The following is a 20,548-nucleotide window of genomic DNA, read 5'->3' as shown; positions in this document are numbered from 1 at the left end:
TCATTTTTAATTCCAACACTAATGTTTCTATTCATGCGTTTTATCACTCCCTGGCCTGTACTAGTTGTCTGCAAATGGAGACTCACTCACTGCTAGAGTATGAGCATGGTACTGGAACATATTGTGTAAAAGACTATGTTGGAGACAATGATTCACCAACTTAAGCTTGTTAAAATATGGTTACATTTTCATGATTACTGAGAGCAAGTAATCCCATCAAATCTTTCATTATCACTCTATTTTTGGTACATGTTTCTGTCGTTTATTCCAATAGCTCCTCTGCTCCTGACTCATCCAAATGTCTCTCACAGGAACAAGTCAAATCAACCGGATATAACACATAGTGAATATTAGGATGGACTAATCCTGACAGTCGTACTATGTACAGTTAATGCCCAGGGCTTGTCTTATGAAACACTCAGAAGCTTAATCACTCTGGTAATGACAAAGCCTCGGCCGTAAACAAGTGAGTCAGACTCCAGATCACAAACAAGCACACAGTCACTGTATGTGACGACAAAGCAAAACAAAACAACAAAAGAAATGCGCGTAGACACACAAAGTGGCACTTGCAGCATCACACAAACACACACACACACACACACACACACACACAGATTCGGCGTTGTGCTGTGTGGCTCCATCTCTAATTAAATGCTCATTAGGAGGGCCATCATTGTGCAGCGTCTGGCTGGTGTGTGGAAGCCAGACTGGCCGGTGTCCCAGCTTCCCCTGTCTGTCCAATTGGATAGAAGCACTTTGATGAGGACATGTTGACAAAATAACTCACAGGACCCATGAATGCTGGAGCAGGTTGGCTAGAGCCGCATCAAGGTGAGAAAAGGCCAGCAGCTGCTAACGTCTTGATGATTTCTCGCTTTGTTTCAATTGTCTGCCCCTTATTGAATCCAGAAATCCCATATTTGCAAGGGTTATCTCATAAACAGAGGTTTAAGAGGGTGAATGAAATCTATGGCTGATTTAGTGTTATCGTCAGATGCTGACAAGCTCAGGGGAAAGAGCTGGCTACTTCTGTCAAGGCAACAAGTCAACTGATGGATGACAGCGGAGGATAGTGTGTGAGATGGAGGGAGCGACACAAAGGAGACTCGTTCCCAATCGGGGAAGCAGGAGATGACACACTGACACACATTTCCTAACAAAACCCCATTACTTTCAAGATTGTTTGTCACATCTCATTTCTGAAGTCGTGTTGGTTTTGCTGAAATTTGTTGTCTCCTCCTCTCAGCCAACAGAACAAAACATTGACCCATTTCTATATACAATCTGGCTGTTGAAGACTGGAGAGGTTGTGCTCCACAAATTGCTTTTCCTGCAGAAGGACAAGATTTATTTCCTAATTTCCGCTCCAGTCTGCCTTGGCCGGTCCGGCTCTTGACCTCCCGCCTTCACCTCCATCACAACACCGCAACACAGCCCTGTTTTTGCCTCTTCAACACTCTGCACTGGAAATTGTCACTTGAATGGGGGATTTTTCACAAAGAGAAAATGGCAAAGAGAAAACGAGATGCTCGCAGGAGATAGTTAAATGAAGAAAATACAGATATCATTTGCATGCCATTTACTTGCTCTATTGTCTCTGTGCCGCTCTATTCGTTGTGATTGACAAGCAAACAGGCACAACTTGCTCAGTGCACTGAAATTTGCATACACCCATGCACATTGATGTATTTATTTTCAACACGGTGTCAGCTGAACACAGAAGTTTCGATGCTGTGGAAATAGTTGTCTGTACGTTAGAGATCAATACGCAGAGACACTGCGTGCTGCTGATCTCCCCCGCTGGTTGACATAGCAACTCTGTTCTACGTGCTTCAAACCACGTTTTAGGCCACAGAGGCTGACAAATGGGCCCAAATGAGTAGCAAAGCTGCCATCAGACCAAGATATCACGCCACATAGCCTCCTACTGTAAGAGTAGATGCTGAAAACCTACTTGACTCACTTGTGGTGTAACTGTCTTCAAAATACATTCAGTGACGGCTTCAGCACAGCAGCACCTCTTGTTTGGTGAGTGTTTGTTCTATTGGGTACTTTTAAAACAATATACAAGCAACGTAAGTTGATATGATTTTTTGTGGTCCATTGAGGTTGAATGTACTGTATTTGTGTTATCAAGAGATGGGACCTTCATTGAAAGTTAATGTTTGGAAGTGATGAGTTGGAAGGTACATGTCAGAGTTCAACATTGTCTCCTTTTATGGGCAGAATATGAAAGCTCTCAGAGAGTAACAGTGAAGTGGATGGTTCTCCAAATCTGTATAAATCTAAAGTTTGTAACTTATACAATTGTAAATTGTAAAGAAAATGCTTAACGTTTTTAGGGAATAATGATTATAGCATGTTGATTAAACACTACATCTCTACATCTATGATAGCATTCTTGAGGGTAAAAAAAAAACGTGTTTTCCTTGATAAAGTATGTATGAATGAAACTATGGTACTATGCTGCTGACAAAATATGAAAGTACAGAGTATGGTCCTTCAAATTGTATCAAATGTTTACAATCAATAATAGCTGGAACCTGTGTGTTTTTTTTTAACCCACATGCCTAGTGGTTTGGAGTCATAGCTTGTTATTCACAGCTTCCCCTCAGCAAAAAAACACGTATTATTTTTCACTCTGATGAATTACCACTTCTTACAGATGAGTATGTGTGTCACCAACACTACTTGCAATGTGGAGGTCCTCCTGGGTGTAGCTTACACTCCCTTGTTTCTCCTCGGCCTCCTCGTCAACACCGCAGCTCTGCGTGCCTTTGTTGCCCAACGGGCCTCCTGGACAGACTCCCATGTCTACATGCTCAACCTGGCCGCCGCCGACTTCACCCTCATCCTTTTCCTCCCCTTCAGGATCTTCGATGCCTTCTACTGTCTGAGTAAAACCTACCTTTGCACTTTCCTCATTTCCATACATTACATCAACATGTATGCCAGCATCCTGACCAGCACGGCCATCAGTGTCCATCGCTGCCTGGCTGTGAAGTTCCCACTGAAGGCCCGAGCGTGGAGGAGGAGGAAAGAGACAGCGCTTGCTGTGTGTTTGGCCATATGGGTGCTTGTGGTGGGATTATGTGCTGCGTATCACAAGTCTAACGACCCCGAAAAACTGTGGAGGTGCTATGAAAGATGCAAAGACAACCCACTCCCTTTTGAATTCATTATGATTCTGGTATTTCTAGGCTTCTTCATTCCACTCTTGATCATTGTGTTCTGCTCCAGTCAGATAATTTATACTCTGTTAAAAGAAGATGACAAGTCAGTGGAAAAGAAAAACATTGTTGGCATAGTAACAGCAAATATGATTGTATTCATTGTCTGCTACACACCAATCCATGTCAGCTTTCTGGTGAACTACTTTTCCGACCCACCAGCAGACTGGCAGTCCAACCCTACGACTGCACACACATATTTACCGGTGTCCGAATGGATCGCCACCACAAACTGCTGCTTGGATTCCATTAGCTATTACTTTTTGTTGAAAGACTTTTATTCATAAATCAATGGGACTGGAAGGAATAACCTCTGTCTCTTAAGATAGTATTACTGTATAATAGATTTTGTCCAACACAGATGTTTTGTTTCAAAATAAGATAACCAGCATAAAATAAATGTCACCTATACCTCAATAAAATGACTGATACTTTTTAATCAGCAGTGCAGTAGCCTACTGTAAGTCCTTGGTTTACAAGATGATTGCACATTTAAAGACTTGATTCTCTATATTTGAGAAATATTTAACTTCAGGTAGGCTTTCATGATTATTGTTTTTCTCGTTAAGTTGATATGTAAGGTTACATTTGTTACTTTTGAACCCCCAGAGAGTCTAGCAACACTGGTTTGCTTTTAAAGGATCATTTGCTGCAAATGAATAGTTTGAGGGCAAAAAATGTTTCCTCTGGCAAAACCCTAACCCTAACCCTAAAAAAACACATAGATCTGGCTTGATCATCAAGTTGTTGTGTGTGAGCCATTCAGCTGATTTAGGGTGTGCAGGTGTGCATGTATGATTGCACATGTATGTGTGTATGTGTGTGTGTGTGTGTGTGTGTGTGTGTGCGTGCGTGTGTGTTTTAGGATATAAATAGCTGATATCTAAACCACTCAACCTTTTGTTGACCTTATTGCCCTGTGTGTGATGTTCAAAAGCATATATCAAAGAAAAGAGCAAGGGGTATTCTTGTCTCTGTGCCAAACCTCTAGACAAAACAACAATTCTGTGTCATGTTCAGGGCAGCATAGACAGACAGACAGCGTACAGTCAATACCCCCATGGGAGTTCATGTCTGGTGCTTTCCAGTAACCTTTCGGCTCACCTATGACTAAGGGCCAGTCTCCAGCACCCTCTTGTGGTGAGGAAAGTAATTGCTTTAAAAAATGTCCACTGCTTCTGCTCTAGAGCCGCCTGTTGGAAAGCTTGAAACTGCTGATTTGATGACAAATATGCCTCATTTAAACACATGAACTGCAGATATTAGTGATATACACATTACTTGAGAATGCTGTGAATCAGTGAAGTTGCGTTTGTTTATGAGTGTGTTTGTGTGTTTGCATGGGCACGTGCATGTGCTATGCTGATTTCCAAACACGTGCGTTCCTTCTATCTAATACCACACACAAGACAACATTAGCAGTCAGTTATATAATGCCATTTAATAGCAGTACTCCAAAGATTGATGGTTATTATAACAGCAGTATCTTAGCAACTGCAAAAAACTCAGCAGGCATCAGTCAAGTGAGAAGGCTCAGTTCTGGTTGAGATCAGGCCTGCAACTCTACTCTAATAACAGGAAACAGCTGAACTCAGCAGTCAGCCAAAGTCAAGGTAAATACTGTACATACATCTTATTCACAGCATTGTCACCCAAAAAGTCTCACACTTCAAACGCAGTCCTGTCTCAGCAGAGAATGAATGATCCCCCAAACCAAACTGACAACTGATACACCACCTTCAGGATGATTATTTACACTATTTACAGACAGTAGCCTACAGTACAGCTCCTTGTCAAAATGCAAAAAAAGGAAAGTTCTTGTGCTTTTCCTTATTACTGCACAGTATTATGACTATAAACGAAAAGAATGAATACATTCACTCACTCAGGATGCTGATAAGTATTTTCAAGATCCCCCAGTATGGCAGTTTGTTGGCAATGACAGACATACAATCAATAGACTTCAGAACAAGACAAAATGTCCCAAGTCGGGACAGATATGACACACCATGAGATACACAGTGTTTCCTCACAGCGCATTTCAGTAATACATTTGAAGGTCTGCTTATGAACTACTTATAAACCGTTATTATTACACATTGACTATTCTGAAATAAACACTATCAGTTCATGTATTGATATCAGTGAATACATTATATAATCATAAAGGTCATGACAAAATGGCTGTGTTTATTCTTACATATTTACAATACATAAGTACTCTATGGCATAATGTTACAAAGTAGTTTCAAAACATACCCTCAAATATTGTTGCTAGCATTCAGTGTCAGTAGCATCCGGGTGGGCGGAGCTTAAATGCTTTCAACAGTATAAGCCAAAATATAAATGAAACAGGTAAAACATTCAGCATGTAAGGTGAGATGACAAGCGCACACATCACAAGTATACAGCTATAATGACACTGAGTTCATCCACATCACAGTACATGAGTTAGGTACACTGTAGACTGAAATGGTCTTCATGGCACTTTAAAACAAGTTTCTTTCAGTTTGTTTTTTGCTTCAATAATCAGGCATCAGTACAGTATATCATTCATAAATCGAGTTTGGCACACACAGATGGAAAAAAGGCATTGGCAATAACTTGGTACTTGTGTGTGTTGGTAGTTATTTCAATCTGGGAGCAGGTCAGGAACAAAATGTCTTACTTCAAATACTCATAACGACATAGTAAACATTTGTTTGCAAGCTAATGCTTGACAGGTCACATGTACATATCGGCTTTTTTTGGAGTCATGGTTTGTCCTATATCATCGTTTAATATAAAGTAAAGTTTACTATGTACAGGTAAACTATATATTACTGCTCACTGCAATGTCAGCACAAAGCAGCATTCATGTTTTGACTAGTGACTGGGATTGAGAGTCAAAATCAATTAGAGTGGTCAATTATAACAAATTATTATTATTATAATTATTATAATTATATAATTATTATTATTATTTTCCATTTGCTTCTTTCCTCTTTACCTCTCCCTTTTGATGACGCCCATCTCTCCCCTTTCCTTCTCTAACACATTAAAGCCATGTTGTGTTGATCTTAATGGTGACCCTCTCATGGCGTTGGACACATTGATGGGCTGAATATGGGTCCCATTTGGCTGGTGGGAAAATTTCCATTACCCCTATTGGCTTTGAGTTAAACCCGGGGATTTAATCATCGCCACTGTAACTGTCACTTTGCACTGTATCGCTGCTGTGGGACCTTGACCCACTGTGGGCTTATGGGGGAATTTTACCCAATAAAACCAGACAATGTTTTATAATGCAGCGTTAATGCGTGTGTGTGTGTGTGTGTGTTTTCTATGTGTATGCATGTGTGTGTGTATATATATATATATATGTGTGTGTGTAAACTATGCAGGGAATGTAGATGGACCCTTAGGTGACTGAGAAGGACAAGGTGTTGGTGTAAGATGGTGCATGTATATTGCAGTGCATTTAGTTCTTTACATTCTTACTCTCCGACACTCCCTCTGCCCTCCGCTCTCCCTCTCTCTCTGTCTCTCTCTCTTTTCTATATATCTATCTAGCACTCATTTTGTTGTCAGCCCAATATTCTGGTGCAGTCTCTCCAGATGTCCTCTTGGAATTATAGGCCATTAAAGAGTACATGGAGTGGAAGGGATGAAGTGATGGAGGCAAAGGAATAGAGGGATGGACGGATGAGCTGCCGGCACGTCATTACAGAGAGCATGAAGCTGGCAGAAATAGTGCTGACATTTCAGTCTTACATTCTGCTCTCCAGGGAGGTGAGTTATGGTCCCATATCCCCATGAGACAGGTTAGAGGCATTTGGCACACACATCTTGCTTCTCATATACATGGAATAAATGCCCACCGTCACCTGTACAAATATGTGTGTGTGCGTCTTTAGGTGTGTGTGTGTGTGTGTGCAGCAAGGAAGAAGAGAGAGAGAGAGTGAGCCAGAGAAAAGGAGAGAGATTGTGTGTGTACAGTATGTGCACGCACACACACACACACACACACACACCTCTTTCTCCATCAAGTTTGTGTTTACAGTCAGAATGACTTCAGCTCGTGTTTTTGTCTTGTTAAGCTGATGAGTCACCTGGAGCGCGATATTCAGGATTGTTTCCATTTACAGTGTTAAAAATGTACATTTTCACTTCCAGTACCTAGTCGGCAATCAGGCCACCAGGTATGTATAGTGGAGAACAGATGGGCAGCAGTCTTGTACATATGTTTTCCAAGAGGGGAAACAGCATTCCTCTCCTATAGTAGCATATGACTGGCTCTGCAGCCTTAGTTTATCATTGTGCTGCCCGGTGCACAGGGAAGGCGGCCTCGCAGTGCCACGTCCATCTCTTTGTCTCGATCCTCTCTTTAATCTGCCCCCTATCCTACTTTCTTTCTTTCCTCTGCATCCTCTCATCTCCCTCTTCCTGTCGTCTCTGAGTAGCATGAGGGAGAGGCAACTCTGCAATGCAGACACAGCAACAACCTCAGTCTGTCCGACCAATTAGTGTGAGGCAGCGTATGAGTGGCAGACCCAGCAGCCAATCATAAAGAGAGACCCGTTATGGGGGTGGAGGGGGGGGGGGGCTGCCTGAGAGACTGACAGAGGAGATCAGAAGGGCTGAATGACAATGAAATAAGGAAGTAGAGAAGGGAAAGGGGGAGGGAGATGGGAATGAAAGAGGAAGAAAGAGAAGAGAGAGGGTAGGAGATTTATGTAAATAAATGAGCGAGTTACGGACAAGGAAAGACTCCTGTCCCCTTTGTTTCCTGATCCCTCACTGGCCAGCCTGAGTCCTCTCGCTGCAGCCCTTCTTACTCATCAGCTGGCTGAGATCCACCAGCTCCCCCAGCTCCCCTCTCTCCAGGGCCCCTCTCAGCAGAGCCCTGCTCAGCCCGGGGGTGTGTTGCTGGGACACATACGACTGGCCGCTGGGGGCGGGCATGGGGGCCGGAGGCAGGGAGACGGGCACCATGCCGTGGCTGCTGAGGATGTATCCTTCCTGGGCCGGCCAACGCAGAGGCAGGGGCTCCCCATACTCCATCGGGGCGCTGGGAGCCGAGACCACTCTCCGACGCTCGGGCGAGTCCTGGGGGGTCATGGGGTACACGTACTCTCCTGCGGACTTCCTGAGGGGGGCTTTGGGCGTCCCCCTCACTCCCTTTTCCTGCTTGCTCAGACAGACATAGTGCTGGCGTGGCGTATCGCTCCCCCGGCCCTCGCCGCCGTGTCTCCCGCCTCCCCCCTGCTGGAAGAGTCTGGTGGTCAGGTAGACGGAGGGGGGCATCCGGCAGGGCGAGCCCAGGCCCACAGAGCCGCCCCCCAGGTAGGTCTGGCTGGTGTCCCAGCCGCCAGAGTTGGAGTCTGACAGGCGCAGGCCGCGGCGTTTCTGCTGAGGCGTGTGCTCCGGGGTGGGCAGGAATCCGGGGTCCAGCTCTCCCGACTTCACCCAGCCGTTGGGCATGACGAACAGGGTCTCTCCACCCTGGGAGCAGGGGCGCTCCCCGCCTCCCTGCCGCGTCACGCTGAGCACAGAGCCTCCCATCCCGCCTCCGTTGCTCAGCAGGCCCCTCTCCCGCCGCTGGATGGAGGACTGGGGGGTGTTGCCGTGGCGACGGTTGGCAGGCTTGTGGGCCATGATCCAGCAGACGGCGAGGCCGGAGAGCGCTGCCCCGATGGTGAACGCCGAGACGGCGGACGCCACCAGCAGGTTGAGGGAGACCAGGCTCTCTGGTTCAATCAGCAGACTCTGCTGGAGAATTCCTAAAGATATAGAGACACAATAATGTAGACGACATTTAGTAGAATAGTGGAATGGACATCCTGTCTGAAAGTCTTCCTCTATTAGGAGCATATCTGTCCACAGGGGCCAGTTCAAAATTATTATTATTACATTTAGTACTATTCTACTGCTTCTATTTAGTGCTGTTCCCCTTACGAGGATATAATGTATCATAATAAATCAATAACTACAATTATACCCATAATTCATGATCATAATGTTCTGTAATATAATATTATTTTCTAAGATGATTAAGTTTAGAAGGGGCTTCTCTCCAGCCTGGCCTTGAGGCTCCACAGGCTCCAGGCTGAGGGAGGCCTGCACTTGTCATCAGCAGAACTCAAAACCACAACAGCTGACTCTCCTCTCCTCTCTCTCCTCTCTTCTCCTCTCCTCACAGTTTCCATTCTGCAGCCTGGCCAGAGAGTCTCTCCATGCAGCATACCATTACCTCAGTGTTTCCACCCAGCTGTAATCACTCCCATCTGCAGACACAGCAGCACATGCCTGTCTCTGGGTTAGAGTGTGTCAGCTCTGCAGTCTGGCATCGCTGACTTCTAGAGCTATCACTTTCTAAGACTAGGATACAAAATAGAGGGCTATCAGTTTAAAACAGATGAGACTGAGCAGAGCTTGGAATGATCCCTTTTTGTTTGTCGTTTTCAGAAATGAGGATCTGTAGCTACACAGCTCTGATCACTTTGAAATCGGCCTAAAACGGACAGAAGAGTTCAGAGAGAAGCTGCTGGAAAGGAAATGACTTTGGGGCCCTGGTATTGGTCACTACTGAGTTGGTGCATTTCAGAGCTTAGCGTGTTCAAAGTTTTAAGAGGCCCTCTCAGGCACCGCTGACATTTGAGCCTCAGATCTCAACAGAAGTGACATCAGTGTTTCATGCTAAGCTATTTCCAGCTAGCTCACTGGCCCGGCCTCAGCCACTCTTCTGCCAGATACTCAGCTTTGGGAGAACAAAGCCTTGGATGCGGGAGGATGATGCATTCCCCATCCTGCAGTCTTATATTGTCTACCAGTAGTTCCACCTCTTTCACATCCTCTCTAATTAAAGTCTCACACTGAGAGAGCGTTGACCTGTAGGAAGTGAAGGTGAAACCAAAATCCCTGTTCCACTCCCACCTGCTTCAGCTCCGACAAAGACACCAAAAGACTCAATTGTTAATATCAAGCCTGATGGATCTTAATCTAATATAATGAGCTGGAGAGGAAATCACATTACACACTGGATAATGAAACTGTGCTAAATTACAGGAGTTGTCATGAATATTCCCCATTTGCCAGTATTAGAGTTATTTCAGAACAAAATGTTCAGTGAGAAGTAGACAGGTGTAATGAGGTGCTAAGCCACTAGGCGGAGACTGCCTCAAGTCCACTGTGTAGCAGCCAGAAGCGTCCATGTCATAGTGCTGCAACCTACCATCACAGTCTCCTAGATGGGAGGTGGTGTTTCCATATTCCATATCTTGTTGAAAAGGAAGCCTGCAGTCACACACAGATCACAGGGAAGAAGATCAGTGACTGAAGGCAGCGAGAAGTCTCAATATTTCACATGATTTGTCTTCATAGAACAAGCAGCATACATTAGGCTACATAATAATGTCATTATAGATGACAGTACACAGTTATTTACAGTAAGATTCAGAGTATAGATTCACTATATACAGTTATATGATCTCACATTGCAGTATGTAAGGAATCAACAAATCTTCCAGGCTATGTTGACATGAAATGTGATGTTAGCTATGTAACCTGATAACCTGAATAAGTCATCAAAGTAAAAAAAACATTTTTTTTATATGCACAGAATAGAAGATTTTATATGAATAGGGACATTTACTGATAATAATAAGTAATATTAATATGGCCCTTGTTGATGAGTTCATGTGATTCAGTGTAATTGGATACTTCATTGATCCTTGTGGGGATATTCTGTTTTTGAAAGGCAGAGCATAGGCAGCGACAGGAGCTGGTAGGGATTCAGTGTCTTGCTGTATCTCAAACCACCAGGCCACCCAGCTACCATTTCATGGCATTTATTCCCTTTATGTTACATGTGTTCCACAACACAAACTTAGATCAATCCACCATAAGCTACGTTGCAAGACTTGAAATTCCCATACAAAACATAGCGCTGCTACTTTTCCAGTAAAAACTTTCCTCCGCGACCTGGTATAGAAAGTTAACATGGAGGAGAAACTGTTAACAGACAGGTGTGAATGTGTGTTTCCCTCACCGTGTGCCTGGTCTTAGGAAGGAGCAGGTGCTGCCTCTGGTCCAGCCGCAGTAGGGGTCTCTGGAGGCTAGACAGCTCCTACACACACACACACACACACACACACACACACACACACACACACACACACACATGCACACACACACACCAAAGAAAATAAAATGGTTAGAATAAAATGTTAAGTGAAGAAAAGCTGAGTAGTGACCTGATACTACCCACAGCAGCCATTTTGACCTTGCATCAGTCTGAGAATCTGTACCTGGAAGACTGCCATATAAAACTAGCATTATTTCAACTAAGTGAAGACTTCAGATAGACCTAACACTTACCAAATTAGCAAGCAATCTCAGGAACAACAACTGCAACAACTACTTGCTTTAGTCAAATAATTTCCATAACACGTGAACCTAGAATTTCCTACAGATTCTTGAGATCCGTTTGTTTCTAATATGTTTTTCAGTGGGGAACCTGTGAAGTGTTTGTCTGATTCCTGACATTTTCAGTCAGACATAGCTGGGCTGCACTCCTTGCTATTCCAGGTTCTACTTTAACATTTCTTCCCCAATATCTAATAAAGAAATGGCTTCTTGATATTCATGATGAACAATCATCTCTTTAATATAAAACAAAAAAAGATGAAGAGGATCTTGAAACCTTTTTCTTCACTTTCACAACTAAACAAATTATCCCAAAATGATGTTAAGGGAAACAATGTAACAACTAGCTGCAGCTCAGAAAACACACATGCCATCTATCCCCTGCTGACAGCAACTAAAGCAGAGTTGCAATGTATTTCTTTACTGCAACATATAGGGAGAGAGAGAGAGAGAGAGAGAGAGAGAGAGAGGGGGGAAAAACAGGAGTTGGCCCCAAATGAAGCTGACCTAATTACCAAACTGACGAATGTCTTACCAAGTATCCTCCAAAACAGTAACAGGTGATGCTGTTACTCACTTCATGCAGCGTGAGTGAAGGTGGCAGCGTGAAGTCGGCACTCTGACCAGACAGGAAGGGAAGGCCAGCAGCAGAGTGTGGCTGCTCCGGTCCAACGACAGAGACAACAGCTGGCGGGCCTGGGCAGAGTCCTCGCCACACCTAGAGATGGAGAGAGAGGGGGAGAGGGGGAAGTGAAGACAGGAGGCGGAGGGGAGAGGAAGCAGCAGAGGTAGGGGACATTTGGCCTCAGAATGAACCTGCGGTTGTTTCAGAGGCCAATCTGCTGCGGCTTCAAGACAGATGGGTGGAACCAAGGAACCGCAGTTTCCTGGATAAGTAACGGTAGACTGAGGTCCAGTGAAAAAGCCAAGGGATAAGAGAGGAGGTAGCTGATATTATGAACCCTAGTGCTCCTGCTAGATGATTAAGCTGTAATGTAACAATGTTTTTCCCCTTCTACTCTTAATAAAATAAAATAAAATATATATATGAAGGTTTAGCTGATGAAGACTGTGACATACGGATGGTTTGACCACTGTTCACAAAATGTACTTATTGTAAGTCACTTTGGACAAAAGCGTCTTCTAAATGACATAATGTAATGTAATGTAATGCTACCAATTGAAGCCAGTTTGACTAGTTAGCCTAGCTGACAAATTCAAACTGGAATACATATACATTCCATCTTTGCTATTTAAATTTGCCAGTAACTAACTAATTTCTGCCATTACAGCAAATAAAACTCCAAGCTACACAACATAGCTTTTGCCGTTATACTGCTTCAAGAGCAGTAAGCTCACTCATAACACCACATGACATCAACTGTAAGCTGTGTTTCAGTTTATAATACGCATAATCTAGTTGTTGGGCAAAGAGCGGTGCTGCTCTCCAGTTCTTTAGGCAGATAATATAGGACCTTGTCTACTTGGAGCAGTATGCATACCAAGAGTGGAAGGATTACTGCCTGAGAGGGCCTAACCCTAACCCTACTTCATAATTTATCAGGGATCAAAGAGAAAATCTCTTGACTCCTACTCACTTCTCAGGGTTGAATCCCTCCACCTCCTCCAGAAAGACACTGCTGTGGGAGGCAGTGTCCCCAATGGGAATCATCAGGAACTTGAGGATGGTGCCTCGGGTCGAGCCCAGGAACAGGACTGTGCGGTTCTTATGGGGACCAGCTTCTGTGTCCACCACCATGGATGTCAACTGGTACCTAGATAGATAGATAGACAGGTGGTGAGAGAGAAAGAGAAAGCTGAAATATTTGGAATATTAACTTTCATTTTTCCCTATTTATGCTCCCCATTTTCATGCCATTAAAAAGTGAACATTCAGCATGAAAGCTGCAGAGGGAGGGAGTCAGCGTGTGTACCGTCCCATGGTCTTGACCACCCAGGGTCTGTGTCCCAGCAGCGGGACAGTCTCGTCCATCAGCGGGTGGGTCTTCACAAAGTTCAGCACCTCGTCCGGCAGCGAGGTGGAGGAGCTAAATCTGGAACCCTGCACCGCACAGCCCCCCGGCCTGCAGACAGACAGAGAGGTGGGGAGAGAGAAAGAGAGAGACAGGGGAGAGGACAGGAATATATATATATACAAATATAGAAAGAGCAAGACATAGATGGACAGATAGTAAGAGAGAGAGAGAGCCAGAGAGAGAAAGGAGGACAGTTCTATTTCATGTTGCTAGAGGCTGTATTATAATATTTGCTGAATAGGAGTGAAGGCACTGTGTGATTGACAGGTGAGGCTTATAACAAGGTATTAACTAGACTTTATGTGCGACAGATTCTCCGGACGGTAGCTCATCCGCTTTCTGCCAAAGTCCCGCCTACGTATCCCTTGCGTAACAGTACCTAGGTTTAGGGACGGCTTCATCCGGCACGGGGGTCCAGATGGACTCGGGGGATTTCTGCTCCTTGAACCGGCCCTCGAAGACGTGGGCGAGCTGCTGCATGTCAAACACACACACTGCAGAACCGGGGATGCTACCAGAGACAGGGAACGGAAGACAGACAGCGATGAGAAAACATAACTCTGCGTTTGTGTGTGTATGTGTGTGTGTGTGTGTGTGTGTGTGTGTGCATACTGTGTGTGTCCGCGTACCTGTTGGGCGGCGTGGAGAACAGGCCCAGGATGACGTCCCGCCCCTGCATGTGGATGATGTTGCTGGTGGCGTGTAGGAGGTTGAAGTAGAAGTGGGAGTCTCCCGGGACGGAGCAGTTGAGCCGCGCCTTCAGAAACGACGTCCACTGTTTCTCTAAGACGCGCTGAGAGCCGCCCAGGTCCGCCTTGCACACACGCGCCACACGGGACACCATCACCTAGAATAACACATGCAAGGTGTGGTAGACAGGAGGGAGAAGGAGGGATGGGATATAAGGAGCAAAGAGAGAGAGAGAAGTTCCAAGTCCCAAATTAAACTAATTGACCACCACTTAAAATCAAACTATACAAAACATTGGAAAACTGAAATCATATCGCAAACCAAAACTGAGTGCTTTGGTTTGTGATAAACAGAAATCAGAGTGGCAAATTACCTTCAACTCCCTGCATTAAAAGAAAGAAAAATACTCACAAAATATAGGTTTTATGATCATAGATTAGAAATTGAAAAAGGGAGCCAGTAGAGCGAAGATTATGTGATCGTTGTGACCGACAAGAAATAGAAACCGAGACACATTTCCTGCTGTCCTGCCCAAAATATCAAATAAATCAAATAAAAGAGTAATATCCCAAGAAAAGAAGTTACCATTCGTTCTCGGGGAACATGGGGAATGTTTTGATACTTTGGTGTGTTCCCATGTGTGTGTAAATGTCTGAATTTAATTGAATTGTTATGAAATGGCTTTTAATTATACTGCTGTTATAGCTGTTAATATTGATATATTATTGGAGAGAGAGTGAGAACACCTTCTCTAGGTGATGAAACTCCATGGCCATCTCTCTGAAGAAGAAGTAGATATGAGGCCCCCACTCCACAGCGCTCACAAAGTACGGCTCTGGGAAACAATATGAGAGAATTACTGTTAAACACACACACACACACACAAAGTCTCACACAAACAAACACTCATATACAGTGCAGACACAGAGCCTTGAGGCCCAAGCGTAACGCGCCACATCCACTGACATGGCGCTGTAATAACAATCACATCAACATGGACGACTGGCGTCCGCTGGGGTCGCTCATTAAATATTCATGTCCTGTTTAATTTATCATCATGGACAAGCAGAGACACATTATTTATCATTTATTCATCCAGCACTGCTCCAGCTCTGACCTGCCAGGGCTTGTCTTTCCTCGGCTGCATTGAACGCCACTGGCTTGTTAAAACCCTGGATCTGTAGAGTTGAACTAACCTCAATACATCACTCTATCTGAGCGTGTTCCACTTATAATAGAGCTATTAAGTCAATGTCATGTGGGCCTAATCAAGTCTGCTTTTCCCAAACGTATTTCACCATTTACCCCCTGAGTAGAATCTGATTTCCCTGTGATGCAATAGTGAAAAGACAACCACAGTGTTTAGATTTTTTTTTAATAAACCATTAAAGGTAATGGTGATGTCTTCTGCTGTTTGCTTCCTCGTTGCCTGCTGAAGGCATGTCGCCGCGGAGAGTAATTTATAACGTGTCTGTTTTTACAAGCACCTCGGAACCATTTGGAGTCGTGCTTGACCGTGCGGAGGGCGGGGCTGTCGCCAAGGCTACGATAGATCACCGCATCGATGGCCAGGAAGTCTGTCACAGTACCGGTAAAGAGACTTCCATCTGAGAGAGAGAGTGAGAGAGAGGGGGAGAGAGAGAGAGGGGGAGAGATTAAAGAAGAAGGGGAAGATACAGATGGAGAGATAGCACAAGGTCAGGAAGATTAAACCAAACAAGCAATGCAGCGAGAGGTCTGACTATAAATCATTTGCAAAGGTAAACACTAGGGCACACAAGTTTCCCTGTCTGGTGTTGAAAACTATACTCTGATGTTTACTGGAATCCCTCAGTTCTTCTTCGTTGGTATGCGCTCACCTGCAAATAAAGCCACATTGGCGTGGCGAGGGTCATACGGGCACCGTGCCATTCCACTGACAGGCTCTCCCACTATTTCTAGAGTGTCTCTCTGCAACACAGTAGAGGGAAAATATTATAGAGAAGCAGATGGGAAGACAGACACCGCAAATGACTGACAGACAAATAGATAGACGGGTACTAACAGTGTAGTTGGCGCACAGTGGGTTGAAGGCGTTTGTCCCACACACAAACAGGCCACCATGCTGGCTGAGTAAAACCTTGATGAAATTACGGCACTCTCCCTGCAAGGAATAAACAAAAAAAAAAAAAAAAAACACAAAACAAAAAGATTAGAGATGGGGAGAAAATCATAAGGTACAGGGCACCTTGAAAAAGACTGTTTTGCACCAAAGCTAAGCTCAAAACTACCAGTCGGAGCATAAAGACTACCATTGTGAGCGACGAAGAACGCAGCTTAAAACAATCCTCGGGGGGAAATAACACTCAACAACACCCCATCTGGAGAAACGGAACAGGATGAGGACTTGATGGCAGTATTCGCAGTGGAAGCTGTTGATTTTGATTGTTTATCTAATCACATATATAGTCATAGGTACATGCTGAATGTCTGAACCGGAGCAGGTGACACTAAACTTGCTGGAACATGTCTGGATTTAAATGTCTTGCTTGAAGGTGCGATGACATTTGTATGGTATCATGGTAATGTAGTATCCAAATTCTTAAAAGGCTCCTAGGTCAGGCTCTATTGTCAGATGTTTCACAGTGGCATGAGTAAAGCCTTTTACCCAGAGCGTTACAATCTGACCTTGCCTCTTCATCGCAGTTAGAAGGCTCTAGCTGACATGTTCTAGTTCACCTGTCTCTCTCTCTCTCTCTCTCTTCCTCCCCCTTTCATGCTCCTTCCATCCCTCTACTCTTTCCCCACCTGTCTGTCATCCCCCTTCCTCAAAACTTCAATTCACTTTTTTTTCCCTCTCCTTCTCCTGTGTTCTTTGAAGCAAACACCGTTCTTTTTTCCACTTGTTTTCCCTCTCTGTTTTTCTTACTACCTGGTGGCTGCCTATCCCCCCATGTGTTTCTTCCACAGTTCCCTCTGCCCACGCACATCCCATCCCTGCCTCTCTCCTCTACCACGACTGATTTCAATTACAGTTCCCTCCCTGAGGCTGTGTCACTCTCTCTGCTCAGTTTCCTCTCTAATGTTTCCAGTTGCTACTTTTTTCTTTTTCTACCAGTCCGCCCAGATTGGATTCTGCCCGCGGCAGAGCTACATTTATACAATAAAACTGATATTTTAGCGTAAAGCCTGTCAACCAGGCTACCATCCCATCCACTCAATCCCGTGGAGTCTTTTTCTCTTGTGGATTTGATCACATTCCCTTCACATCTCAGACCAATGTCAACTATCGCTTTCTATACAGACATAATTGTTCAACTTGCCCATCTTCCCCACAGGCTATGAATAAGATATATAAAGAAAGCGCACATTGTGCATGTGTGCGAGGTAGGGTTTCAGACTTCAGGATGGACAGTTTTTAGGTCTGGTGGGTCTGGGTCTAATGTTTCCCTGAGCTAGTGTGATTAAGTGATGTGCTGATTCTGTATCAACAAGCTCAGATTTCTGTAAATATGTCTGCGGGTAGGTGGGCAGGCATATGCAGGTGCGCCCAAAGGAGATATGGTTTCTGTAACAGCTGCTGTGTCTGTCCATGCGTGTGATGGTGCAAATAGTGTAGATGCATGTAAGACTAGATCTCAAAGTCAGTGTGTGTGCATGTCTGCGTATATGTGCACACTGCAAAAAATCTGCATCTTAACAAGTCATTTAGTCTATTATTGAGTCCTAAAATCGTAATTTTCTTAAAATAAGTGAAAAAATCTGCCAGTGTGGTTAGATAATTTCACTTGTTTCCAATGTTACTCAACTTGTTTCAAGAATTTTGTAGAATCTAGTGTCAGTTTCTATAGTAGTGTAGTGATCTGCCTTATTCTTACTCGTTTCAAGATACTAACACACATTTCTAGAAAATTCCTGAAACAAGTGACACTGCATTGGAAACAAGTGGAGTTATCTCACTCCATTGGCAGACTTTTTCTCTTGGTTTAAGAAAAATAAGATCTGAAGGCTGAATATGAGACTAAATGACTTGTTAATATCAGTGTGTATCAGTGTGATAACTGACCTCATGTTTGCCCTTCATCCGGCATACTCGAATGTCATTCTTATTGGATTCCCATGTCCGCTTCTGCCAAAGGAATATACCACAGCCAGAACATATGCATATTATATATGTATATATGTACAGTATATTAGCGTGTGTGTGTGTCTTTGTGTCTGTGTGCAAGAAAATGAGGGTCTCACCTTGCTGTAGAACATCTCATCACCTGCCATGTTATCCAGCTCCACTCTGTACAAATCATCTCTACAAAACACACAAACACATCAGTGTAAATATAATCAGCACATAACACAATAGTCACAATGGGATTAAACAATAAAACAAGTCCATATGTACTGTATTAACTGTAACAGTAACGTAAACAAACTTTCACTTGTAACATTTCGCATCCCCAACTAACTTTGAGTACATCCTCACTAGGATGAATGCAAAATGGCTTCCACAAAGTGGCACAGCAGATGGAAGCAGTGACATCAAATGAAAGCAAAGGATATTAAAGTCTACGCAGCACTAGCACACTGTTGGAGATGGTTGCCGTTGGTTACCTGGCTCCTATGTAGAGCGTACGGTTGACTTGGAGGATGGTCTGGATGTGCAGCTCCTGTCTCTGAGCGGAACGATGAGCTCTGCCCAAGAACACTGGATACCTCCTCACCACTGACATGCACAGACACAGACAGAGAGAGAGAAACTTTGACACACTTACTCAACCAGATACATTGACTAAGAACACATTTTACCTTGCTCAAGGTATTCTGGTCAATGAACTCATCTATTCTGGCCAATGAACTCCATCAGGAGTCAGCTTCTCTAACCTTCACTTTAACTGTCTACGCTCATCCTTGCTATATTTGTTTAGGAAAACAGAGAAAACGGGCAGAGAAAGAGCTGAAAAATAGCCTAGCATTCATGTCACATTGACCCACTTTCATCCTCTCAGTGGTTTTTGCTGGCATTGATCTATGCAGCTCCATGGCGAGTCATAATTATTGTTATATTATTGTGAACTTATATATTGATATGACATTATTGTGAGCATGGTGTTCCCTCCTGGTACATTTTAGACAGATGTTGGACAGAGTAGAGACAGGAGGAGGGACGGGATGGAGAGAGAGAGAGAGAGAGAGAGAGAGAGGCTATATCAGACTATGGGTAAGTTTAGAAGAGGACAATGTGATGCACGGTCTCCATAGGGAGCCCTCATCATCAGGAGACAGAGTGGGGAAATGTCTCATTGTCCTTGACTGCAGGGGAGGGAGAGAGGACATAGCTATCCATCTCCACCTGTCTCCTCCTTCTCTCTCCACCATCACCTCTCTTCCATCCTCAGCCATCTCTCATTTCCACCTTCCCATCCAATTGTCCCATCCCACTTTTTCATCTTCCACCATCTCACACAATCTTCTTTCTTTCTTTCTTTCTTTCTTTCTTTCTTTCTTTCTTTCTTTCTTTCTTTCCCCTCTTTTCTGGTCCTTCTATGCTGTCAGGGAGAGATGGAGAGAATTCTCTTTATTTATCTGTAAACCATGGTTGCTCTAAAGCAGCTCCACACCAAGGCTGTGACCCTTGACCCTGCATCCCCACATTCTCCATAGAGCCATTCATCAATGCTGCACACACACACACCCACACACACCCACACAGAGGAAAGGACACATACCCTCTAAGGGAGCGTAGCTGAGTGGACTGGGTTCCTCTGGGAATGAGCCATCAGCCAGTTGAAGCAGCAGGAGAAGAAATGTGAGGGGAGGAGCCATGGTCGCCATGGCAGCAGATCACATGCACTGTTAACAGAGAGAGAGGAGAGAAAAATTTCATTGACCAGTGTGTGTGTGCATGTGCATGTGTGTGCGTACATGCGTGTGTGTGTGTATGTATGTATTGGCATTCTGACAGATTTCTAGCCATATAAGAATTGACCAACAGGTCTGTGTGTGTGTGTGTGTGTGTGTGTGTGTGTGTGTGTGTGTGTGTGTGTGTGTGTGTGCGTGTGTGTGTGTGTACGTGTGCGTGTGTGTGGCGTGTGCATGTGTGCGTCCAGCAGACTGCTGCCACCAACCTGGCTTCAGCAGGGAGCTAATGTGCTCCCATTGTCTGCTTGGAGATGTAATGTGGATCTATTGTATGAAATGTCACTCCAT

General features: G+C 44.3%; 2 protein-coding genes across 2 annotated transcripts; one reads left to right on the top strand and one right to left on the bottom strand.

Annotated features, from left to right (window-relative positions):
• Nucleotides 1-1,951: 1,951 nt before the first annotated feature.
• Nucleotides 1,952-13,014, top strand: LOC139650229 (G-protein coupled receptor 35-like). Its single transcript, XM_071526835.1, has 3 exons — nucleotides 1,952-2,031; nucleotides 2,669-3,516; nucleotides 12,984-13,014. Exons 2-3 carry the CDS (start codon nucleotides 2,669-2,671, stop codon nucleotides 13,012-13,014), a joined length of 879 nt encoding a protein of 292 aa, XP_071382936.1. The 5' UTR covers nucleotides 1,952-2,031.
• On the bottom strand, nucleotides 8,010-20,188 carry sema6ba (sema domain, transmembrane domain (TM), and cytoplasmic domain, (semaphorin) 6Ba). Its single transcript, XM_071526823.1, has 16 exons — nucleotides 20,068-20,188; nucleotides 18,953-19,064; nucleotides 18,590-18,650; nucleotides 18,411-18,473; nucleotides 16,410-16,508; nucleotides 16,225-16,315; nucleotides 15,853-15,972; nucleotides 15,112-15,200; nucleotides 14,305-14,522; nucleotides 14,055-14,186; nucleotides 13,574-13,723; nucleotides 13,238-13,414; nucleotides 12,217-12,357; nucleotides 11,263-11,340; nucleotides 10,447-10,508; nucleotides 8,010-8,995 (listed from the first exon to the last, which is right to left on the bottom strand). Exons 1-16 carry the CDS (start codon nucleotides 20,171-20,173, stop codon nucleotides 8,010-8,012), a joined length of 2,685 nt encoding a protein of 894 aa, XP_071382924.1. The 5' UTR covers nucleotides 20,174-20,188.
• Nucleotides 20,189-20,548: the final 360 nt, after the last annotated feature.

This window comes from Centroberyx affinis, unplaced genomic scaffold (assembly GCF_046629955.1).
Source record: "Centroberyx affinis isolate AG114_WGS23_722 - 3 ecotype Tasmania unplaced genomic scaffold, CSIRO-AGI_Caff_v1 ptg000112l_1, whole genome shotgun sequence".
Lineage (NCBI taxonomy): Eukaryota > Metazoa > Chordata > Actinopteri > Beryciformes > Berycidae > Centroberyx > Centroberyx affinis.
This window is presented reverse-complemented; position numbering and strand designations above follow the sequence as displayed.

What these genes read in the sequence shown, in the direction of transcription:
- sema6ba (XM_071526823.1), bottom strand. Translation starts at nt 20,173, where the DNA reads ATGGCGACCATGGCTCCTCCCCTCACATTTCTTCTCCTGCTGCTTCAA. An exon ending in ACGCTCTACATAGGAGCCAG is followed by an intron (nt 18,651 to 18,952) that starts GTAACCAACGGC and finishes TGTGTTTTGTAG; the next exon opens with AGATGATTTGTACAGAGTGG. An exon ending in CAATGTGGCTTTATTTGCAG is followed by an intron (nt 15,973 to 16,224) that starts GTGAGCGCATAC and finishes TCTCTCTCTCAG; the next exon opens with ATGGAAGTCTCTTTACCGGT.
- LOC139650229 (XM_071526835.1), top strand. Translation starts at nt 2,669, where the DNA reads ATGAGTATGTGTGTCACCAACACTACTTGCAATGTGGAGGTCCTCCTG. An exon ending in TTGTTGAAAGACTTTTATTC is followed by an intron (nt 3,517 to 12,983) that starts ATAAATCAATGG and finishes ATACTGCTTCAA; the next exon opens with GAGCAGTAAGCTCACTCATA.